Source organism: Sceloporus occidentalis, unplaced genomic scaffold (genome assembly GCF_023333645.1).
Source record: "Sceloporus occidentalis isolate IW3139 unplaced genomic scaffold, rSceOcc1.0.p SCAF_6, whole genome shotgun sequence".
NCBI classification, from domain to species: Eukaryota; Metazoa; Chordata; class Lepidosauria; order Squamata; family Phrynosomatidae; genus Sceloporus; species Sceloporus occidentalis.
In genome coordinates this window covers 123018246-123043336 of record NW_028316986.1, presented here as the reverse complement: position 1 = coordinate 123043336, position 25091 = coordinate 123018246, and the positions used below count along the sequence as shown (strand labels likewise).

The window sequence follows — 25091 nt, the reverse complement described above, 5'->3', positions numbered from 1 at the left end:
GATATATCTAGATTGCCGCTGGCAGCCATAACTGCAATCTTACTCAGAGCAGCCCTCCGGCGCGAAATGAGGACAAGCGATTTAGCAATGCGACTCATTCTTCTCCTTCTTCGCTCTTCTTCTTTCTCTACCATGCTCACAAGATCAAAAAATGCTTTCTCCGACGCCATCTTTACACCCCACAAGGAAGTCACCGGACGACTTCCGGTTAAAAACTACCACCGAGTGGCGACGTCATTGGTACACCGCCCCCAAGATCTAATACGCATGCGCTATAGCAAACCGTTCTGAGAACGGTTTCAAGAAAGGAATCGCAGTGCGGTAAACTGCCGTTCTGATCACGTTCTCATCACGTTTTGATTGCTAATGCGGTAATATCCGTTCCAGGAACGTTCTCATCACGTGATGATATGGAACGTTCTCAGAACGCAGTGCGATAATCTTCAAAGACTCCTGATCTGACCTCAGTATCTTGACCAACCTGGAGCCAAATGAGCTCAGGGTTGTTGGTCCTGACATCTTTGACATACGAGCATCACAAAATAGAATCTAGTTAATATAGGGATGTAGCTATGAGCAGAAGAATGAGAATGTTGCCTCCTAAATAAGAATTCTGCCCTCACAAAAAAATTTGCCGTCAGTTCTGAATTTTCTAGCATTCTAGACAATGAAACACCGAAAATTGTTCAAACCTAGAACTCTTATTTTTGCTGTGTTCACGTTCCCTTGGTAACTTTGCCTGTCCCATTTCCTTTGATGTCTACACTGTATTCCTATATACTCATTTGAGGTTTTAGGTTACTGCAGTGCTAGAAATTCAGGAGCTGAAGGGAAATTTCAATAGAGGGGCAGAATACTTACTGGGGGGCAAACCCCTCAATTTGCCCAACCCCTCCATAGCTACACCCCTGAATTAATCCATTGTGAATACGTCTTCAGGCTTTACTCAGCTTTGTCTTGTAATGTGCACTGAGTTGATGGAAGGAGGATTCAGGGTTGAGACAACTTTTTTGCTCATTGTTGTGTTTCAACTAACAATGCAGGAGAGCTTTGTTAGCAAGGTTTTGACAGAACTGCTGGTATGGCAATCTAGAAAGGGTCTTCTTAAGCTTTTATGTTAAACAGTGTCTCCAACTAAGCTCAAACAGTGTATTGTAAATAAAAATTACAAACTGGTATAAGACTCTAGTGAACTCCTTCAGAAGGAAATTCTCACTGGCCATGCAAGTAGAGAGAGCATAACAATATAGTGGTGTTTGCATATCTTGTACTGATTTATCACAAGGGTCTCCCAATGCATTTGTCTCAAGCTGCTGTCAGCCATCTGTCGCATCTATTTATTTATTTAGAATATTTATTGCTTTTCAGCCACAAAGGCTCTCAGAACATATGACGATGATGATGAAGATCTTTATTATATTTATTTATATCCTGCTTTCCCCAAAAATTGGGAAAGCAGCTTACAAAATAAAATTTACTTTACTTTGCCTCAGTGCAACAATTGCATAGTCTGTAATACAGTAATGCTTTTCAAGTAGGATTGCTATCTTGGGTCATTACTGCACGTGGCTTTAAAACTGAGAAGGAAGCAGCTTTGATGATACTCATAGCTCAACTATGCGTCTATGTGCCCCATTCCCAACACATCCCTTTTAATTCACAGGGAAAACCCGTTAATGACTTGGCAATTGTGTAAGTTCCCAGGTGCAAAATGTCACTCCTGAGGCAGCTGTACAATTGCTAGGCATGTGGCATCACAGTGTCCCCTCCTCATCCCTGTCCCCCCACCCCTTGCTATTCCAAAGTGCCCTGGTTATATTTTTTTCTGCTTATTTTTTTTCTTTCTTATGGTAAAAGGAAAAATAAAAACAGTCTCTAAAGGCGTGCTGGGTAGGGAAAGGTAGGCAGCTGTGGTTAAGGAAGAGTTCAGGAAGAGAGCATGATGGGGCAGCAGCCCTAGTTGTATGATTGACTAAGGTGAGATGATGGATGGCTGCAAAGTGATATGTTGCCATTTTATTTTTCCTAGCATGACTGTTGCATGAATGGGGCTGGTACGGTAAAGTCCTTACCTTGCTCACCTTCATAACCAATGCAGGATTAAAGAATCTGTTTGAATTAAAATGTTGTCATACACAACGACTGCCCACCATCTCCTCCTAAGACATTTCTCATACACACACTGTGCTTGAAAAAGTCCTCAGCTTTCTCTTCCCTATTGTCCTTTGGTCCCAAGGGGAGTTGGGGTGGGAGAGGGATGGAAGGGGACTAGGGAGGAAAGAGACACATTTCTGCAGATGCTGGATAGCTCCGAGGCTTCACCTCAAGGACCTTCGAGGAGCACACAAACTGGTGAAAGATAGAGAGCTGTCTGCAAACGTTTCCTCTGCATTAATCTGGGCCTTCTGGCCTGGAACTCCACCCAGGGACATAGCCAGGATTTTGGGAAGGGGGGGGGTCCAGACTAAGTGCCACCATTATAATGGTGCTTGGGCGCGGTGGTGTAGTAGTGCACACCATTCATTGTATCTAACGGAAACCCACAGGAACCCCCCCCCCCGGCTATGTTCCTGCTCCACCCAGGGATCAAACACCCAGACATTCACAGATGCACTCACCCAACTTGCCATCCCCAGCCTCTTCTCTCTCTCTCTCTCTCTGTTTACCCCCTCTCCACCATATGCCACCTACAGATACAAACCATGCCAATAGTAATAGTACCTTACATTTCTATACCACTTCATAGTGAACTACCGTAAGCACTCTCTGAATAGAGGGATCTTGTAGTACCTTTGAGACCAACTGAAAGAAAGATGTTGTGGGCACGAGCTTTTGTAGACTTAAGTCTATTTCCCCAGATGCACTCTCTAAGTGGTTTATAATGTGTTCGCAATTGCCACCAACAAGCTGGGTACTCATTTGACAGACCTACGAAAGGTTGAAAGGCTGAGTCAACCTGGAGCCCTGTGGGTTCGAACTCACAATGTTGTGGCTGCTGTACTGGCATTTAACCACTGTGCCACCAGGGTTCCTCAGTGAGGGTTTTTCTCATTCCTTAAATGCACTTCCTCGTTTTTCCTCCTCCACATTGTGCACCAGGTATCAGGCACTCTTTCTGGTGTCCTTCACCTTCACAATTCACTAACAAGTTTTCTGAGCATTTCTGCTATGCAGTAAAACACATCCAGGTTTACACTGATGAAAGGCACATATGATTCTGACTTATTTTATTAAGGGCATGACATATTAGTTGTTCTAGTCCTTAAACTATCTTCAGTTAAATGAACACCATACAGAGGGTCAACATCCTGTTACCGCTTTTTGTTTGGAGAGATAGCAAGCAGCAATAGATAGGCATGGTGTTTGAAAAACGTCTCTCCATCAGATGAACAGATGAAATGGTGGATCTTCCTGCAGGATGTTATGGTAACCCCACAACAAGTTGATCATCTTCATAGGCTTTCATGTAGGCCTTTCCAGACAAGTAAAAAACTGAACAATTAATATTCAGGGAGTGAATATTATGGCCCACAAAATTTTCATGACACACTGCGATGTTGGATAAGTACATACCTGACTCATGTGGCCACTTTAGGATTACCAAAGCATGAAGGAGGACCTGTGGGAGAAACTAATGCTCCTAGTGCATAACAATAGGGGTGGTGTGTGAGGTGGAACATTGGCATTGGAGGCAGACATACAGGAATAATCTGATGTGACAGCAGGTTAAAGTAAATGTCAAAAGATAGTGGTGAGCTAAGAAATGTGTAGCTAGGAGCATAACTTGAGACACACAGTGGATTGAGTTTCTCAAGTTTGTTTTCCTGGCTAAGGGGAAGTGAGTTTGATAAACTTGAAGAGAAACCTGATATTCACTGCTGAGAATTGGAACAATCAGTTTTCCAAATTTGGCATTCTTTTGCCTCCTGCCTGTTAAAGAAGCCACCCAAAAGACCTTAGAGCAAGTAGGCTACAAGAGAGGGAGAGAAAAGGATGTTTGTAGTTTTGGACAGAAACTAATAGTTGGGGCTTGTGGCAATTGCTCAGAAGTCAAGATAATCTTGTACCTCTGTATTTGTTCCAGTAAGCAGAAGACAAGTCTTCAGTTAAGTTATTTGCACGTTTACTAGTGTTCAGTTATGTTATACAAGCTCCAAGGTTGTTGTTTTCCCTGCCCCACTGGAATATAATGTAGGAGTGAGGAACTTTTGGCCTCCAAATGTTTTGGACTGCAACTCCCATAACCCCATGCCACTGCCCATGGTGATTGGGACTTCTGAGAGTTGAAGTTTAAAACAGCTTCCCACTCTTGACTTTGGTATTTAGGACTCTCATTATACCCTTGTTGTCTCAATGTAATTTCAGGTAAATATGACCTGAGACAGATGTGCGGGAAAATGCTGCCCCTTTTTGCTGCATTGCATTGCCGCAGCAACCAAACGGCGAGATACCGCTGTGCAGCAGAAAGGGAGCAGCCTAGACGAGCAGCTCCTTTTTGCGATATCATAAGAGCTGCATTGCAGACCTTACGTGCCTCTTCGCTCATATGCTCACACATCATCAACATGCCCCCCTGTGTGGGCAGTGCTTCTCAATAGTGGCACCGTCCACACTTAGTAGGGCTTAAGATCATGTGGTTGGTGTGCGGTCCTGAGTCCTACTATTGCTGCCAGGACACTGCTTGCTGGCGGTCTGTATTGGCTCTATTTTCCTTAAAACTAACTTATTCTGAGTTCAGGGTAAGGGCTATAGTGAATGTCTCTCTCAAGAGGATATGGTTTTGTCATGCCTAGAAGTTGTTGTTGTGATAGTGAGACCTCTTGGGAAGCAACAATGACAAAAACAACAAACCTCCACCGGCCAGTGTATGAAACTTTCAGGCTGGTCTTTAATTCTCCACTTATGGACAAACCACTTACACATGTGGTGGCACCATTGCTCCAGGTGAGGTTGATTATTTAGATCGATCTTAAATCTGGCATCAGGTGTGATTATGGAACTGATCACTTTAGTGAATGATTTGGTGGTTTAGCTGGACTTCTCTGCAACTTTAATTAGCATTGAGCCTGGTATGTGTAACAATTGCTTGAACGCTAGGCGACTTGAGGGCATCTTTTTCTAATCCTTCTTAGAAAGACATAGAGGTTTAATGTTTAGAGGTATTACTAGAATCAGCTCTGAACCAGGGTGCCCAGGTTTTGGTGGAGAGCTTTGGCACACCTAAAGCAGTCACAGCTGAATCAAATCTGACAATGGTGGCACATCTCATTTCAAATGCTGCACCCACAGTGCAGAAATAATCCAGTTTAACATTATTTAACTGTCAAGGCTCAATGGTATGAAATAGTGGGAACTGTAGTTTTGTGAGACATTTAGCCTTCTCTGTCAGAGAGGGCTGGTACCACAACAAACAACAATTCCCAGAATTCCATAGTATTGAGCAGTGGCAGTTAAAGTGGTGTCACCCAAGATTATTTCTGCAGTGTGGATGCAGTTTATATGAGCTTTCTGTTATTTTTTAATTTGTTTTCCAGCTTTTATATATGCTGCATTCAAATAAAATTTACTTCAAATAATTGTAAAAATACATATTTCCTAGAAGAAAAATTAGACTGAGACATAAAGCAGGACATTTTCGCCCCCACTGAAAATAAGTAGCAGCTAATCGTATAACAACAAAATAGTTTTTGAAAAGCCTTGTTTTTTCATCTGATTTAAGTCAAACGCATATAATGCACAATACTTTAAATCACTCTAATCATATAGAAATAAAGCAATGCCTTCACTGCCATATTATTCCACTAATTCTCCACTGAATTCAATAGTGAACAATTCTTTTTCAAATTAATGTATTCATTTAGAACAGCCTTATATCTTTATTTTTTTTCAAAGCAGCATGTAACCAAAGTGACCAAATGTCTTAAAGGGACTTATAGTGTGTGTGTGAGAGAGTGATCACTCTTTTTCATGCATCGATCTTATATATTCATGTGGCATGATGTGTGCATGAATCATTACTCGTGATATCACACCTCAGAAAAAAAAGAACAAGGCTTTAAAAACGAAGGTATGACCTTTGGATAATATTGTTAACAGCGTATAATTTCTACAAGCCTAGTCCCTCATGAAATGTTTGAAGTCAAATTGCAGTTTCTGGCTCAATTGCTTATTTTTTGCAGTCACAGAAAGAAATACCAAGCAGCCATTGCTGTTTTAAAATTACCATGTGGCAAGTCCAAGGGAGACTGGTAGCCAAGGAATATTTCATACATTTCAGCTACTGATAAATATAAAGATACTTAGCATAAGTTGATCATGGAAGCTCAAATGATAAATAATACTTGTAATATCTTTTAGTATTATTTATAATTTGCGGTAGTGAAAATGCCATGATATCTGTTCCCTTAATAATAGTACCCTATCAGAACATGTTGGCAGCGTTTTCAGCAAATGCAATGCCTTCCTCTCCGGTTTCCTGAGTCTGTTCCAAATAGGCTTTGGGTCAGGTGCTACGTAAGCAGATTTAATGAGCTCTTAAGATGGTGCTCTACAAAAAGTAAAGACCTGCACAGTGACAGATCATTCTGTGAGATGAGTACGAGACATTGCTTTCAAATCTGCTGAAGCCTATGTTTGTAAATATTAGATATATGTTGGTCCAGTTATCCAAGAAGACAGTTTTACCCCAATTACTGATGTATAGAGGAAAGCATTATCTTGCACTGAGTAGAATGTTTTTTTCCCTAGTGACAGAAACACCTCTAATGTATGCTATTCTCTAGCACCTTCCTTTTGCCAGAGCGTTGCGACTTTGTTATTTATATTCATGGTGAGTTTTGGTTATTGATTAAAAAAAGAAAAGAAACCCAGGTTTTGAGGGTCACAGAATAACAGTGACACCACATAGCTTGAAATTGCAGTTCCTGAAACTAAACCCTAGCAGATACCAAGGCCCCACTGTATATAGCAACAGGTTCTTATTGTAATCAATCTGTTGAGAGGTAATTTTGCCAACATATTCCCACATCTGTCTCCAGGAGAGGTTTTCAGCCTTACTTGCCAACATGAAGGTGATAAATTCAAGTTATTTAAAGACAATCTAGAAAGAGAAAAGTGCCATCTATTTACATACACTCTTACAGACATTTGTTCTGGCCATCACGAAGGTGTTTTATTTGTGGTTCATGTGCAAATACAGCTCCATTCTGACTTGGTGATAGATAAATGTAGGCCAAGATGAGTGTTTCTATCATAAATCTCTGTATGTAGAGTTATGCATTATTTGCGGTGCACAACTAATGGTTGACATCCTGTTGGGAAGTTACGTCATCATAAATGGACTTATGAGCAAGTAAAGATGAATTGTATGGTTGCAAGGTTTGTATTCTTAGGAGGGGGAGGGGAGATGTAGTTACACTATCGGGACCATTGCACAAGCCAAGCCAGAAATGTGGCCATTGCGCTATGAGTTACAATGATACACATCGGGACATTGCACATGATAACTCACTAGAAGTGTTGCATATCATGTCAGAGACTTAGGTACATCACTGTAAAATTCCACATCATACAAGACTTAAGAGCTCTCTGGGTGAGAATTCTAAATGCCCCTCCCTAAACTGTAAAGCCCAGAATGTCATAGGAGTCAACCAGAGCAATTGAAATGAAATAGTAGCACTATATGAGTATAGTGCGGTAATCTCCATAGACTCTGATGCTGGAACTTGGTCGTTGTGTTGCATGGCATTGTTGCACAACCATTTTCATACTGGTCATGTAGAAGAGTATTATAAATTTTTATAATCTAGGCCCTATGTCACTTTTGGAGGGAAAGGCAATCATCCTTCAAAATAGTTTTAGATCTAGAGAGCCCTTCTTTTCATAACAGATTTAACAAATGTGTAGACCTGGAACAAGTGGAACCAAGAGGTTTTGTTTCCTCTAACATGTTCTTTAGTTAGAGACCAGGGTTTGAATCCATGCTCAGCCATGGAAATTTATTGGGTGACCTTGGGCAAGCCACTCTCTCTTGTCTTCAGAGAAAGGCAAAAGCAATCACCCCTGAAAAAATCTTGCCAAGAAAATCATGTGATAGTTTCACCTTAGGGTTGTCATACATTGGAAAAAACTTGAAGGCATGCCACAAGAGTCCATGGGTACGTTCACATGGAGCAATTGAATTATTAAGATTCCACTTTAACTGCTATGGTTGCATTCAATAGAATCCTGATGTTTGTAGTATAAGGAGGGGTGTTTAGACTCTGCAGCCAGAGAGCTCCTCTCAGGTGCTCTCACCAAACTCCATATCCAACAATCCATAGGATGCAGCTATGGGAGTTCAAGTAGACGCAAAGTAATATGAGTGTTTAGTCCAAAAGGCCCCCACAAATACCTGATTTAATCTCTGGCATGATTTGGAGATCTACGCTTTTTGTTCTTACCAGTAAAAAGCCTCTATAGATTTTTGTCACAATTCCATCCATTTTTTAATTTCAAAGGAATGATTTGGAACAAGAATTAACAATACAGATGCCCTGACTGTCATCAACTATTGCTTATTGATCTTGTTGATATTTATTGCTCTTTTATTATGTTTATGTTTGCCTTATCTGTTCTTATGGTGATCTCATGAATTTCATAGGGTTTTCTTAGGCAAAGAGTACTCAGAGGTGGTTTTGCCATTTCCTTCATCTAAAATTTAGACCACAGCTCCTGGTATTTAGTGGTGGTCTCCTATCCAAGTACTAGCCACGACTAATCCTGCTTAGGTTCTAAGATAAGAGAGGATCTGGTACCTTTAGGGTATTTTAGAGGATGAGCCCTAGTGGCGCAGTGGTTAAATGCCTGTACTTGCAGCCACTCACTCAAAACCATAAGGTTGCAAGTTCAGTCCCACCTAAGGGGGTTCAAGCTTGACTCAGGCTTGCATCCTTCCGAGCTTGCTAAAATGAGTACCCAGCTTGTTGGGGGCAATTAGCTTACAGTTGTAAACCTCTTAGACACTGTTAGTTCAGTATGAAGTGGTATATAAATGAAACTGTTTTTTGTTTATTCAGGTTAATGTGCAAAAGCCTCCTTTAAAATACACTACCCTTCAAGTCGGTCACAAGTAGTTTTAATTTTTTTAAAAAGCGAACAAACTTTTTCTAGGAATTTTAGCTAGGATTGTCCATATGTAAATAATTGCCCCTGCCACTGAGTCATTGTCCCTCCTAAGGCTTCAATTTCAATACTTCATTAACACAAAGAGACGGGGGGGGGGGGGGAGAGGGGAAAAATCACTTGTTGAAAAAAATCATTTTTTATGTCTGTAGTACATCAGAGACTGCAAAGAAGACAGACAAAAAACATTCACCTTCTTGACATAGTTCTTCAGATATACAGAGACACCCATTCTGTAGTGAGATACCATATATATTTGTAACCACACAATGAATGACGCAATGAATGACCAAATGAAGAGTCTAGAAATCCTTTCTAGCTGATGGGCACACTCAATTAACATACTATTGTCGTCATTTTAATTTAGGCCCGGTACAGACCTCCCAAAAAGGGAGGCCTGTCAGTGCCTCCCCTTCCTGCAGGGAAGCCGCAGCCGCCAGTTCTTTTTGTGCTGCGCCAGTTATGTAACTGGCGTGGCACAACGTGCAGATGATATGCACGGGGCACCACCATTGTTACGGCACCGCACCGTACTAGGGTTAGGGACTGTGCGGTTGCCGCATGGTCCCTTAACCCTAGTACGCCACCAGCTTAGCACACTTGGCCCGTCTGGACCGGGGCTTAAAGAAGTAACATCTATGGGTCAGTGGTAGTATCTTTTCAGGCACAGATACAGGAAGACAGTAAATGACTTTTCACTGTGTGTGTGTATACATGTCCCCAAAGACACTATGCAACTGTGCAATTAATTAGAAAATGTAGTGTGCTACTGAATAGCATCTGTCACACAGCCATGCATGCCAGCAATACTTTAGATGCAGAACTTAACATGGGGTGGAGTTTGCACTGAAAAGTGCTTACCAGTTTTGGCAGCTTGGGCACCACTATCAATCCGTTCCTTGTTTACAAGGAACAAATGATTCAACTTTTTAGCGGCAGTATTATGTTAGAATCACACCCTCGTGCATTCTCATGGATATGAATCTGTAATGCTCATTGTCTCTGCAAATGAAAGTACATACAAAAAATTAGGGCAGATGAAATCTATGTCAACAGGTGTGGCAAAAATAACAGCATTGTTGTAAGAGAACGTTTCCCAATATTACCTGCAGAGGTACAAAATGCTAATATCCTGTATCTTTTCATCAAAATGCTTTACTTAATCTGGATTATAATAGAGTAGTGCACCATGCTGAAATCCTAATACACTACAAAAGAGGGCAAAAATATCAGCAAACAAGTTTAACTTTTTTTTTTTATTTCCATACATTTTAGGAAACAATCCAGCCAAGGTTAAGCACATGCAAGTCCCACCAATTTCAATGGAAGTTTAAAGCACATGCTTAATTCTCCCTCCACTGAAATCAACAGAATTTCTATTTATCTTGTCCATTGCCCATTTTTGTACTTTCTTCTGGACAGCACAAAAGAAACAAGACTAAGCAAAGAGGTCCCAGACCAGTTAAGATCCAATAGATCTGATGTGCTGCCCAACACAGTGCAATCCTATACATGTTTACTCAGAAGTAAGTCTCACTGTGTCCAATGAGGCCAATACCCTATTAAGTGTGTTTAGGATTATGGTCCAGAGCAGTATTCACCATTTCAATTTATTTTTTGGAGATAAGGCCAACAAGCTAGCTTGTGACTATCCTCAGTGTCAAATAAATGTTTATAGTCCTTCCAATTATGTTTTGTGACTGAAAAATCAGAGTTTGTTGTAAACCCATTAAGTCAAAGATACAGTAAAAATCTTTCTTCTCCTGTTGTTTATTACAGACAATACAAGATGGGGAAAGGTAAAACAGAATTCATTGTCTCAACTGAACAGTTTTTATTTTAATGATATAAAATATACTACCAAAAAGGCCTTTCTCTCATTAATGTATGATGACTGGCTCCAATATCGACAGCAAAAAGCTAAAGACCTCCTCAGTTCTAATTTTCCCTCAAACTCACTCCATGCTGGAGCAAATCATGACTTCTCTCTGTACACTGAAGAATTCTTATTGAACTTTTGTCTCAGTAGTGCAATAAAACTTATACAGTTCATGGTAAAAGAGAGCTTGAGGTATGCTTGACAATTAGTGTTAGAGAGAAGCCACAATGGCTCAGCAGAAGGATTGACGGGCCAAACAGTCATGGAAACTAGACAAAGAATGCAACCCTATGCATGTCTACTAAAAAGCAAGCCCCGCTGAGTTCAGGGGAACTTATTTCCAGGTAACTGTATAATGGATTGCAACCTTAGAGAAGCTGATATGGAAGGAATGCAATCTTCTCAGCTAATACTGCTCTTGCAGTAACATGACTACAAGAACAATAAACGAGTGTATATGTACAGTGCCTGTTTAAACAGATCATGAGTCTGCAAGTATTACAGTACTAAAAAGCAAGACCTTCTTGTAAGTAAACAGTTCACAGCAATACATCTACAGTGCAGTTGCTCATGGCATTTAAGCACTTGGGCCCCAATTTAGCTAAAGTTAATCACAATTAAGTCCCATTGAACTGAATGGAACTAATTATTTATGGCTAATTTGAGTCCTCCGGCTGGTGAGGACCTCCACCTGCAAGACACTTTATGCAGATTCATTTCTTCTCTTTATATTCAACAGGTCTCATACTAAATAGGCCATTAGCAAAACAAAAACTGAGTTCTGTTCTTCATCTCCCCTCCAGTGCCAATATAACACCTAACCATTTTATAAGTATTAGCACCATGGGTTCCATGCAATTGGAGACAACAGATAGTATCATTTCCTCTTCGAAATCAAGATTGTTTTAGAACATGGTTTGTCTTTTGTTTCAATACATTTTATCGTTAAACAAAAAGGACATTTTGTTAATGAGAAAATACATGTTATTAATGGGAGCAAACATTTCTCTAATTAGCATAAACCAAAATTTATGTGAGAGGCAAATTACATATTTCAGAAATAGGTCTATAATAATAGATGTTATTTTCAGCAAATGAAGAGGTAGGTGTATTTCAACACTATAAGAGGTGGTAACAAACATGATGGAAAAACTTAGACAAATTAATATGTCAATATAACCTAGGCTAAGATAATGCAAACAAAACTATGATAAAAAAATTAAAAGAGGGCAAGAAATATTCCATGTTTTAATTAGAGGATTATTTTCCCTTACAATTTCTGACAGAATCAGAAGGATTTATAAGATCCCACCCACCCCTAAAGAAATGTCTGTTCCAACAAATCAATTGTATCCTGGGTTGACTGTAATATTAAATATTGGACTGACAGTGCATACTATGCCAGCAATTATTTCTTACATTAGCAACACCTGCAGTCTAAAAGTTTACATAGATAGAGATCATGAAAGTCTTAATAATTACATAATTACAAGAGAAAATTTTAAAGTTGAAAGATTCTTGTTAAAACAATCTTCATAAATAATGTTTTCTATCTCTTCAATAGCCTAAAAGTCAATTGGTATAGATAGGATAACACTTCTTTTTCTTTTACAACCCAATTGGAGACTCCTCGCTGCCAACAGTGGTTAAGGCCTGGATCAAGTTACTCTCCTTTTGCTTTCTTCTGCTTCTTTCCATTTTCCACAACTAGACTGTTTTCTGGTTTGCTTGTACCATTTGCCACAACACCATTAGAAATCTTGCCATTCTTTACTGGCTCCTTGGGCATCTTGTATGTCCGATAGTAGAAGTTACCAAAAAGGACAATGAAAGTGATAGCATAGAAAATGACACCCCAGTGCATCCATTTAGGGAAGGGACAATCAATATAAATAGACATGGCCGTGTGACCAAGAGTTATGTGGAATTGCATCTGAAAGACAGAAAACAGAATGTCAAAGATTCTCATTAATATTCATCTATTAGGTCTAAAATGGAAATATTTAGTAATGATTTATTATATAGTTGAATGGCGTTATTGAACATAACATCAATAATAAAGTTTTTTAAAAAGAAAGTTGGTTTCTATTAGGTTTGATTTCATACTCAGAGTTTGGAAATAACATGTCAGCTGTAAACATTTTGCATTATTTTTTGGATAACAAGGGCACAGTAATCTTTCTTTTGAAAATAATGTAGTAAATGGATATTTTTTTTAAAAAAAATGCATGTAAAAAGTAACAAGTTCTAACCTTGGATCCCATCTTGGGAGAAAAGTGGGGTATAAATGCAATATAAATAAATAATCAGTTATTCTTTTTTTTACATAGCAAAAACATTTTCATGGTCATTTTTTTAGGCAATTGTCTTTCTAGATTTTTTTAAAAGGGGGAATTAAAACAGAACTGAAAATTAATTAGTGATATCTTGAGTAAAGGAGAAAACTGAATAATGAGAAAAACAGAGTAATGAATAACAGTAATGATTCCTTCAACAAAATAAATTTGCAAGCGTTATTTATCCTGAAAAAACATACAAATACAAATGCTGTATTTAAAAGAGAACAGCGCAAGTTGGAAAGCTGAAACTGTATTTGTTTAAATAAAATTTACAGACACACTGCGGTAAAATCAAACCCTCAGCATGCACTGAAATCTATGATCTACATTTCAGCATAAGTCAGCATGTGAATATTAATGCTATGCTGAGGGGATGTTGGATTGAGACCTTGGCATGTTATCGAACAGGCCCAAATGAAGATTTCAGGAAGCTTTTGATCAGTCATCTCATTCAGGAACCTTAGCACAAATGTTTTGGATCTTTTTTTCCTTTTTGCTCCAGAACACACATTTATGAACCAATTTTGACCAAACCCCATATTTAGACTTCGGTTGATATCCTGAACAAAGACATAGCCATGTTATGTGGATCACTGTGCAATGAGCTATAGTAGGAGTATGATAAAGAAGACTGAGGCGCTGAGCTCACCTGGATCAGTCCCTGTGTCAGTGCAGGGATAGGTAGGTGTTTACATAACAGTCCCTATGCTAACCTGGGACTCACTATCAGTGCACACCTCTTATCTCGTTGCACCATCACTGGTACTGAGAAGCCCTCCATTGCTGTGTCTGATATGGAAATGGGGGTCTTAGCTGTAACCACATGGCCAGGTGCCCCGTTTGCACATCAGATGCAGCTATGGTGTGTTTGTGTCTTAGTACCAGCGATGATGCAGCAAGGTAAGGAATCCAAGGAGCTGTGCAAACAGGTGGGGGTTGCCACGAGTTTCCAGGAAACTGCAGCAAATCAGGGGTCAAATTGACACAGGGTAAAGGCTGTGTCCAGTCTACTAGGATTGGGCCCAATCCTGGCCCTGGATATTTGGCCTGGGTCATCTGAACTGGACAACATGAGGCCAGGGGGAACATGGGCTTTTGCCCCATGGTGACAATCTCTTTGGCTGCATCTCTACTGCAGAAATAATATAGTTTGACTCCACTTTAATTGCCATGGTTCAATTATTTGAAATGCCAGGATTTGTAGTTTTGTGAAATATTTAGCATTCTCTGTCAGATAGTTCTGGTGCCACAAGAAACTATAAATCCCATGATTCCACAGCTTTGAGCCATGACAATTAAAGTGGTGTTAAGCTGCTTTATTAATGCAATGCAAATGCAGCCTTAGGGGCTATCCAGATTGGCCTAAAAGGTCAGCCTGGAGGCAGAGACGGGGTGTAGCGTCTTAATGATGCACATCCGAGTCCTCCTCCCCAGGACACCCTGATGCCGCGCGCTGCTCTAGACAGTGTTCAGCATCATGACACTCCTCTGGCACTGTGTCCAAATGATGCAACGCTGAAGGGGCGCCATACAGCTGTGCCACCACAGCTATGCCCCCTTTGGAGGGCACAAAAAGGAGCTGCTTTTTGCGGCTCCTTTTTGCACCCTCCAGAGGCCAGATCGGGGCTGTGGTGTGAGGTTGCCGTGGCCAAGATCCAGCTGAAGAAGGGGTGGCTGCATGCTGCCCCTTAGGGGCTGTTTGTACGGCCCCTGAGTCTACAAAAGCTTCTGCTACCAACTTCTTTCTCTCAGTTATGGTAGTTTCAAAGGTGCTGTAGATCCCTTTGCATCCTGAACATTTCTCAGCGAACTTGAGACTGAGAGAAAAATTTCCTCACTCACAAAATTGTAATGTTGGGAGCCATAGTGAATAGAATTTGTGTGAAATAATTTTTAATTGGCCTAACAGTCAAACCTGTTTTTCTCATTCTTATTCAAAGTACAAATGAAGCCAACAACATTAATTGGAACAACATATAATATAATTTATAATACAATAAGTTTGAAAAATGCATATAATATCAAATATATCATAATGTGAAAAACAAACATTACTTACCAGCTGCATTATAGTCAAATATCGTTTCCACCAAAGGTATTTATGGAATTTTGGGCCACAGGCAGCTAGTCCATAGTACATATACATAACAACATGAATAAAAGAATTAATTTGGGCTCCAAAAAACGCTGTTGCAAGAAAGAAAAAAGTAATTGTAAGTTATAAGAATGGAACCATCATCTTCATGTCCTCTTTATTATACCTTAAAATAAAATGTAAAAAATGGTTATGAAGTGGATTACATGGGTGCAGTCTAGTATTTACAGAGGAAAAATATTTTAGTTCTAAATAAAATTAGGAGAAACATTAGCAAGTATAACAGTATACAATGAAACTCTCATGTTGAGTTTTTGGAGAGATTTAAGTGTATAAGGTGGGGGTTCTTGGAAATCCCTACTCAGCTCAATCTTTTAAAAAGCATCACAGCTACTGTCATTTCACCAAGGTGATATATTAGTTGATTGTTTTAAAAAGACGTATTCCAATATGCCGAATTAAGCCATGAATTTGTCTAATCCACTTTTAGGTTGATGACTATATCTACATCTGTAGAAATGTACTTGTTATTGTGGCTGTGGCACTAGAGCTCTCTGACAGAGAAAGCTAAATATCACATAAAACTACAAATTGCAGAATCCCATAGCATTGAGCCATGGCAGTTAAAGTGGTGGCAAACTGCATTAATTCTACAGTGTAGATGCAGCCCTTGTAACCCTTATCCTATTGTATCAGGGATGCTGTTGACCCAGACATCACTAAACTACCTCTATCAAAGCGGTGTCAAACTGCATTAATTCTGCAGTGTGGACTCAATGTAGATTCAGCCTCAGTTTCCCAAAATTTAGCTTTTTTAGTTGAGATTAGGATTTTGCATTATGACAGAAGGAGAAAAACACTTCCCTCTTCAGTTTTTATATGCCACCCATAATTTTATATGTTCCCTTACTTGCCATTCTTCTAAAATGGAAATGTTGTAATCTTTAATCACAGGACTGCTGATCCAGCCAATTTCTGGAGCTTTTCAAACTCTAAAATATCCTCCTTGGGACACAAACATCAGAACTGTGCACAGCATTCCGAAGTGTAACCTGTTCTCTCCTGATATGAGTTATTTATGGAGGTGCATAGATAAGATGAATAACCTCAATTTCTGCCATTTGGCTAGAGGCTGACAATGCAAAGGAAGGTCAAAACCATTGTGTTACATGAAACAAATTGATGAAATTATAAAACAAAATGGGGAAACATATGGGGGGAGGAGGATTATTCTCCAAGGTGAATGATCTCATGGGGAGTCATTGGGTTTCCTGGATGGAGCATGAGGATGAGTCTATTGGCTTTACTTTTCCTCACATGGCCCAAAAAGACTGGGGAAAAATTATAGGTTGAGTGTCCCTTATCCAAAATGCTTGGGAGCAAAAGTGTTTGGGATTTTGGAGTTTTCAGTTTTTGGAATATTTGCATATACATAATGAAATATCCTGGATGGGACCCAAATCTAAACATGACATTCATTTACGTTTTGTACCCATTTTATACACATAGCCTAAAGGGAATTTTATATATAATATTTTAAATAACTTCATGCATGAAACAAATTTTGTGTACACAGAACCATCAGAAAGCAAAGCTGTCACTATCTCAGCCACCCATGTGAATAATCTTGGGTTTTGGAATATTTCAGAATTCTGGATGAGGTAGATTCAACCTGTATATGTTCTATCCTTATGTGTATATCTATATGTACACACACACACAGTATTCTTATCAACCATTTCTGGTTATAGAATGAAATGATTTCACACTTCAAGCTAGATTTCAAACCTTCTTTTCACCAAAAAAGAAAGAAAATCTATGTGGGAATCTTATGCAAATTCACTATGAACCAAGTGCCACTGAAACCAAGAGGGCTTAATTCTGAGTTAAATAGGCAGGCTGGGGCTGGGACAAATCCTTTAATCACCATGGAAATGTTGCTGATTAAGCAATGCACAATCAGAAATTCTATCATTTTTCATGGTAGCAGAATCCTAGCTTAAACAGACCTATGTGTTGCTTCATATGTAAGTAGTCTTAAAATACTAAAAGGAGATTTTGCATGCAAAATCTGCACCACAGCCTTACATGTATGCCCAAGAGATGAATGTTTCATAATCTCTAGGGTTCCTGTCATATACTTCTTTCCTCCCCCACATTTCCCAGACAAGGAAGGCTATATCTTACTTTTGCTCAAGTGTTAATGAACAGTACTAGCCTCAGAAATAAGCAGAGGAATAGGACTGCACTGAGTATTCATTTATGCATTTATTTATTTATTTAAATCCTGCCCTTTATCTGAAGATCTCAGGGCAGCTTACAATAAAATGAATTTAGAACAACAATTGCAAAAGCTTAAAAACTTAAAATATACTAAATAGTTTCCCCATTTAAAACAGACAGTTTAAAACCTTGAAACAATCTTGAAAGCCAGAGTGGTGTAGTGGTTTGAGTGTTAAACTAGGATTCTGGAGACCAGGATTTGAATCCTGGCTCGGCCATGTAAACCCACTGGATGATCTTGGTCAAATCACACTCTCTCAGCCTCAGAAGATGGCAATGACAAACACCCTCTGAAAGAACTGGGCAAGAAAAACCTATGATAAACTTGCCTTATGGTTGCCATAAGTTGTAAATAACTTGAAGGCACACAACAACAACAACAAAACAATCTTAAATGATACAACTACAAAACATGTGCATGTGCATGTGCATGTGCATGTGTAGCTCTGCCCTGCCTGCCCTGGAGTCTTATACAGCCCTTCCCAAAGATATCTATACACAAAGTGCAAACATGTACAATACAAACATGAGAGGTGATTTTGCTTGTGCAACACTATGTGTCCTGAAGCCTGTCATATTGCAGGGGCCGAGTCCACATGGAAATCTCTGTATGTACAGATTCACACACAAATCCCCAACTCTATGTGTGTATGTTGGAGAGAGGGGTTGTTGGTGTGGTCCGAGTCGGACCCATGTTCTGAGATGAGCATTCATCATCAGGCTTGATTGGGGCTCTTATAATTTCAACATTGATTGGGGCTTTCATAATTTCAACATTATAGAATTTACCTATCCTATTGTGATAATATTAAAAATATGCACACGTGTATAAATATTTCCTCCCAGTATCCATTTTACTTTCTGTTCCTTATACAGACAAACATGGTTACTCACCTTGTCCTCCTGCCACCCATTTTATGCCAATCCACCACAAAGTAAACATGGTGTAATGGTGGTAGACATGTAGAAAACTGATTTGGTTAAATTTCTTTCTTAAGATGAAAAATACTGTGTCCAGGTACTCAATTCCTTTTGATACAAAATACCACCATAAAGCCCCAGCTATCTGTAAAACAGAAACAAGAATATGAGAACTCTTATATCAAGTCAGACCAAACAACACATAATCCAGCATCTTAACACTTTGTGGACTCTAGTTATTGACCCTCCCTTCTCTGGAATGGTTGCCTATCCCTCCATGCTTCAGTGATAGAGAATTAACATGGGCTGCAACACATGTGGCAGAAATACAGTCAGCCCTTCTTATCCATGGATTTTTTATCCACAGATTCAAGCATTCATGGCTTGAAAATATTCCAAAAAGGTATAAATTCCAAATAACAAACCTTGATTTTCCATTTTATATAAGGGACACCATTTTACTATGCCATTGTATTTAATAGGACTTGAGCATCCAGGATGTGGTGTCTGGGAACCAAACCCCAACTGATAACTAGGACCCACTGTAATCCAGTTTGACATCTCTTTAACTGCCATGGTTCAATACTATGGAATTTTGGGATTTGTAGTTTTGCGAGACATTTAGCCTTCTTTCTTAGAGTACTCTGGTGCCACAACTACAATTCCCAGAATTCCATAGCATTGAGCCATGCAGGGACGTAGCCAGGATTTTGGGAAGGGGGAAGGAGGTCCAGGCTAAGTGCCACCATTATAATGGGGCTTGGTCATGGTGGCACACACCATTCATTTTATCTAATGGAAGAGGGGGTCCGGACCCCACAGACCCCCCGCCCTTGGCTAAATCTCTGACCCATGGCAGTTAAATCAGTGTCACCCTGGATTAATTCAGCAGTGTGGATGCAGCCATGGTCTCTCAAAGTTCAGTGCTTATTCGTGGTGTTGTTTCAAAGAGATGAATAAAACATTTTCCCATTGTGGAGAGGTCTTGCAAGAAAAAGTCTGGCTTTGGAAAATGAACATGTTGCTTTTAACTTAAGTCTGTGAAACCATCCATTATGTGTCACCCCACAACTGAAAATTGAAGAGGGAACCATGCAGCCGCCCTCCCAATGTTGTTGGACCGCAGCTCCCAGCAATCCTAACCAGCATAGCCAATGATGAGGAATGATGGAAGGACCACATGATTTAGAGAAGAGAGAGAAAAAGAAAGAGAGAAAGAAAGGGTAAGAGGGAGAGACTCCACCAAATCAATTAATCTCACAACATAAATGGAACACTAGCATCACATCAATATTCATTTAACACACATATATACATACACGTGTCTCAAAACACACTATAATAATAAGACAAATGTTCAAGCCTCTAAAACTCCACCCTTAGACTTCTTTCAGTTCCTTTACATTCTGCCTAGTATGTTATACAGTATTTTGGAAATAAACAAGTCTATATAAAGTGTGAAAGAACTTCATGTATATATTAAGGGCATTCCTATAACCAACAGAGCACAATATAAAGCTGAACTTCACAAAATACAGTGAAATACACTCTGTGTCTGGAAATGTTTAGCATTTTAAAACCTTTATTTATTACTTATTAAAATATTTATATTCGGCCTCTCAGGGTAGCGTAGAAGTAAAATCAATATAAACAAGTTAAAATAATTAAAAACAGTAAAATAATCTAAATAAACTAGAAAATATTAAATATGGTTAAGAAATTAAAAAGAGGTTTAAAAGGTTAAAACCATTGTGCATTAGCATTTTGAGATAAATCAGTGAAGTCTTGAGGCTTTAACACGCAACCATGCTTTTACCTGGGGCCTAAATTAAATCAAAATTGCCACCAATTGTGCCTCCAAGGAAAAGAAAGTCCACAACTAGGGTGCAACCACTGAGGGGGCCCTCTCCTATGTCCTCACAGTGTGCTCACCTCACTGGTGGTGCACAGAAATAACCCTTGAAACAGAAACCTGAATTATTAAGCATAACTTATGAAAAGTAACAGCAATAGCATTTACATTTCTATTCTGCTTATCAGTGAACTCAGCACTCTCCAAGCAGTTTACAATCTGTAAACCAATTTCTCCCAACAAGCTGGAAACTCATTTTACTGCTCCACAAAAGGATGGAAGGCTGAGTCAACCTTGGAACCCTGGGATCAAAGGCCCATTACAAACGGGCATAAAGTACGGACTGGGTCCGTATTAGGATTGGAAAGGGGTGCCACTTCCAGACGCCCCTAACCCTAATACGGACCAAGTCTGTACAAAATGGCAGCGCCTGTTCCACATGGGGGCCGCCATGTTTACGTAGCGGATGGCTGCATCCGCATGTCGCGCAGCACATATGACACTGCGAGTGCGCCATTGGCACCTTGCGGCGTCATATCCGTGCCACAAAAAGAAGCACCATTTTGGCGCTTCTTATTTGCAGTGCGGAGGAGCCTCACAGTTTGGACGCTGGGGCTCCTCCTCACTGCAAATGAAGGCGGCAGCAGACCGCCCCTTCTGGGCGGTCTGTAACGCGCCCAAGTCACAACCTTGTGGCTGCAGTGCTGCCATTTAACCACCAGGGCTCACTAAGCATGGAGACAAAGAAGGAAATATAAATCTTTCCTTAACTGACAGACATTCACCTCCATGGAAGGCTATGGCCCTCCAGTTAATACTGATCTATGAATCTGACCATCCCTGTCCTTTATCCATGCTGGCTGGGGTTAATGGGAGTTAGAATACAACAGCACACTGAAGTCCAATTGATCCCTACCCCAGTTCTATAGCCAAATTTTCCACAATCAGCACCATCTGATAAGGATGAATACAGATTAACAACACAGGCAAATCAACCACCCTCATACCATTTGATAAAGCCCCTCCTCAAAAAAGCCACACCTGCTTTCATGTATTCGAAGTCTGAAAGAAGAACAATGACACCACATTTTTATTAATGCATGTGGCCAGTCAAAACTGTGGTATGGGGGTCTATGCTGGAAGACATTCACATAGAGGGGGGGAAATGCAGGTGTAAAGCAAACCCTAAGAATACCACAAAAAGCCCCAACAAATAAAAGTGATTTCTAATTAAAACAAAAATGTTCAGGGCAGTTGCCATGCAAAACTTTGCAGTTAAACCACCAATTAGTACAGTGGCATTTTAAAGACTAACTGGTTTAATATGACAAATGCTTCTGTGAACTACATGGATCTGTTGAAGTATGCTATAATCCATAAAAGCTTGCACTATGTAATATTTGTTAGTCTTTATCATTCCACAAAACACTTTAATATTGATTAAAGTGGGACACCCTGGTCTACCCTGCCCCAGACCTTGATGCCTGTACTGATCACATCTGTGTGAAATGATAACAAAGGATGATTTAGCAGGAGTGGCCAAACAAACCATACAACTTCAGTCCATGATTTGCTTATCCTGATGGCTGAACCTGGTTGTGCAGCTTATCTATTTCTGGACAAGCTGTCAAAATAAGCCAACCCATGAATTATTTCCTTGGTTTCTTGGAGACAAGGCAGAGTGATGGGTCAAGACATCTCAGTCAGATGTCTTGGACTGAAGTTGTGTTTTGTTTAGTTGCTCCCATATGGAATGGGAGCAAGCAGGCTGTGTATTCAGTACCTTGAACTCATGCCAGAGTTCGCTAAAATTCCGCCTTATCATAACAGTGTGTGCCCAAGAGCCAGTTGGAACATTGGACTATGAAATCCCACTTTGGGGAAGTCACACTCTCTCTGTCTCAGAGGAAGGCAAAGGCAAAACCCCTCTGAACAAATCTTGCCAAGAAAACCAGACCAAGACTCGAATCATGTTAGTGCACACAGCATGTGTAACAATCCATTTAAGCCAGATTTTACACTTTCTCTGGGATTGTGCAAGGAAGTGGAGGAGAAGTAGGAAAAGGAGAAAGAGACAGCAAGGGCAGGAGAAGGCTGTTGGCTTAAGAGAGGGCTATTTCCTAATGCATGACTATCAAGGAGGTGGCACAGTCTTCAGAGCCAAAGTGGGAGGGATAGTTGTGACAACTGTCTGTGCCAGAGGTCACAGAGCCCCTTGCCACCCACCCTGAAGGTATGCATTGGAAAAAGGGTATCTCAGAGCCAGAACCTTCTCCTGCCACTGTAATTCATCTTTCCCTCCATGCCTCACCATCACTGTAACCCTTGCCTTCACCATCTTTGCTTTTACTCACAGTCTAACTACCCTAAAGGACCCAATAAGGTTCTAGCCCACACATTTTAGGTAAGGTTTAGGAAGAAAGAACCCGTCAAAGAAGTATTAAAACGTTTCTGGAAACTGTGTTGGAGATTTGGCAAAACACTTCATTGCCTTTTCTGGAATATATCAGATTCTAAACTCTTGCCTCTTTCTTCAGACACTTTGGATATCAATGGTTTTTAATGTTAGTTATCAATGAAATTGTTTACATCCAGTATGGGAGCTTTTGGTAGCACTACAACTGAGAGTTTTGGTCTAGAACTGCAGAAAACAATAAATGAATCACAGTTCAGCCATGAAGGTCACTGGGTGCCCTTGGGTTATTTACTATCATCTCCCCCCCCCCCCCCTTTAAGCTGCTCAGAGAATCATTGTGAGGATAAGTTTGGGAAGAACCACGTATACTACACTGTATATTATTCTGCTATAAATAAGATGGTTTGATTCCTTCACTGACTATAATATCCTCTTCAAAATTATTGTTTGTTGCTAGCCCTGTGAACTATCACTCTCCCAGAATGTTGAGAGTCAACATCTTACATCGGAAATGAATGCTATTAAAACAACAACAATAACAAACCAGACACACATTTTGGGGTGTGTATGGCCTAAATTCATAAAACGACAACTAAAACAGATCCATTAAATCAACAGAGACCTGGTAAATCAGCACATGATTTAAGATGCAATGGTCCTACTCTAATGTAAACTAGTAATTGGATTTAGGCCTGCATGCAGTATCTGTAAAACATCTGTATAAGGAAGGCAGAATATGACACACCTACAAAACTAGGAGTGCCCCAAAATATAAAGGGAGTCCAGAAACGGGATTAAAGTTTACATCCCTCAATGTGTAGCACTCTTTGCCCCAGGGCTAAATAGTCACCTGTTTAACTCCCACACCAAGGCCTATGCTCATACCTACTAATGAAAGCAATGATGCAGTGAATACTTTAGAAAGTACTGCACCAGTGAAGACACCACCTTTGAGAAGAAAAAAATCAGAAATTGTCTTCATTATTTGGAAAGTGTGTCAAAAATAATTAATGTTTACTCATTTTAATTATTAATTTAAGGGATGCGGTGGCTTAGTGGTTAAGATGCCAGCCCTGACGATCGGAAGATTGGAAGGTTGGCAGTTCGAGGTCTGAGTGCTGCATGATGGGGTGAGCTCCTATCACTAGTCCCAGAACAGTCCTCGGATGCTGCTGGCTCTTCAGCTTAGATGAGAACCACCCCTACAGTCAGTTATGACTAGACATTCATGTCAAGGGACTACCTTTACCTTATCTTTATACTCATTTTAGAAGCAAGACAAAATATGGTTAACTTTTGGTATGCTGTTTCTCTTAGGCCACGACCCCCAAACCACAGGGAAGCCGGCTTTTTTTGCCCATCTGTTTTGGTCCTCCTTTTCACTATTCAGCCATCAAGAATTTAAATATCCAGAACATCCTATGACTAAGCTTCCCAGGCTCAGACAGACAGGCTCTGAAAAGGTATTACATGTCCTTTCTGTTTGAGTGCATTGAATAAATGCAATTTTTTTTCACCCAGTAAAAGTACAAATGCTACTCATTTAAAAGGTTAAAACTTGTTCATGAAAAAAAATACCCATCAGGTTTAACGTGAAATGCAGACAGTAATTCATTCAGCAGCATTCAGCTTGAGGAAAACCAGATAAATTTAACTCAAAGATACATTTAATTTAATATCCAAGCTTTCATCTAAGAAAAAAATGATTAAAACACATGAACTGTTAAGCTATTTGTCCACAGCCAGAAAGACATAGGTTAACAATGAGAACAGAAAGGATTGTGGGTGCTAGGCTTAGATGAAAAATAGACAGGTTGTATTGTCCAGAAGTCAACAGAAGACTTGAACAGAACTTTTAATTGTGTTTTGGGGGTTGTGGTTACTTGGATTTACCCTTACAAGTACAAAAAATAATAATAAAAACCCTGCTGAATAAACATCAAGAAGAGAACAAAATGCAGTGTTGACTATCTTGTTTTGTACATTCTGCCAGTTTCACAATAATAACATAATCTAAAATACTTAAATATTCTAAATATAACTGAGATCAGAAATAGGTCTTACTATTTCTTTTCAGAATAGCTTTCACAGATGTAAAATCTAGATCGGTTGAGACAGATGGCATAGAAAGATTACATTAACAA

The 25091-nt window shown here is 39.7% G+C and overlaps 1 protein-coding gene across 3 annotated transcripts in view; it reads right to left on the bottom strand.

Annotated features, from left to right (window-relative positions):
• Nucleotides 1–10278: 10278 nt before the first annotated feature.
• The window catches only part of ELOVL4 (ELOVL fatty acid elongase 4), a 53608-nt gene continuing 38795 nt past the window's right edge, over nt 10279–25091 (bottom strand). For 2 of the 3 annotated variants that reach the window (XM_089530870.1, XM_089530868.1), the window contains 3 exons: nt 18653–18824; nt 15440–15567; nt 10279–12974 (listed from right to left, as the gene is read on the bottom strand). In XM_089530870.1, the coding sequence (XP_089386996.1) occupies nt 12705–12974; nt 15440–15567; nt 18653–18824 (570 nt within the window). In that variant the 3' untranslated portion in view covers nt 10279–12704. The remainder of the gene's footprint in view (nt 12975–15439; nt 15568–18652; nt 18825–25091) is intronic. The other variant, XM_089530867.1, reaches the window with a different exon arrangement.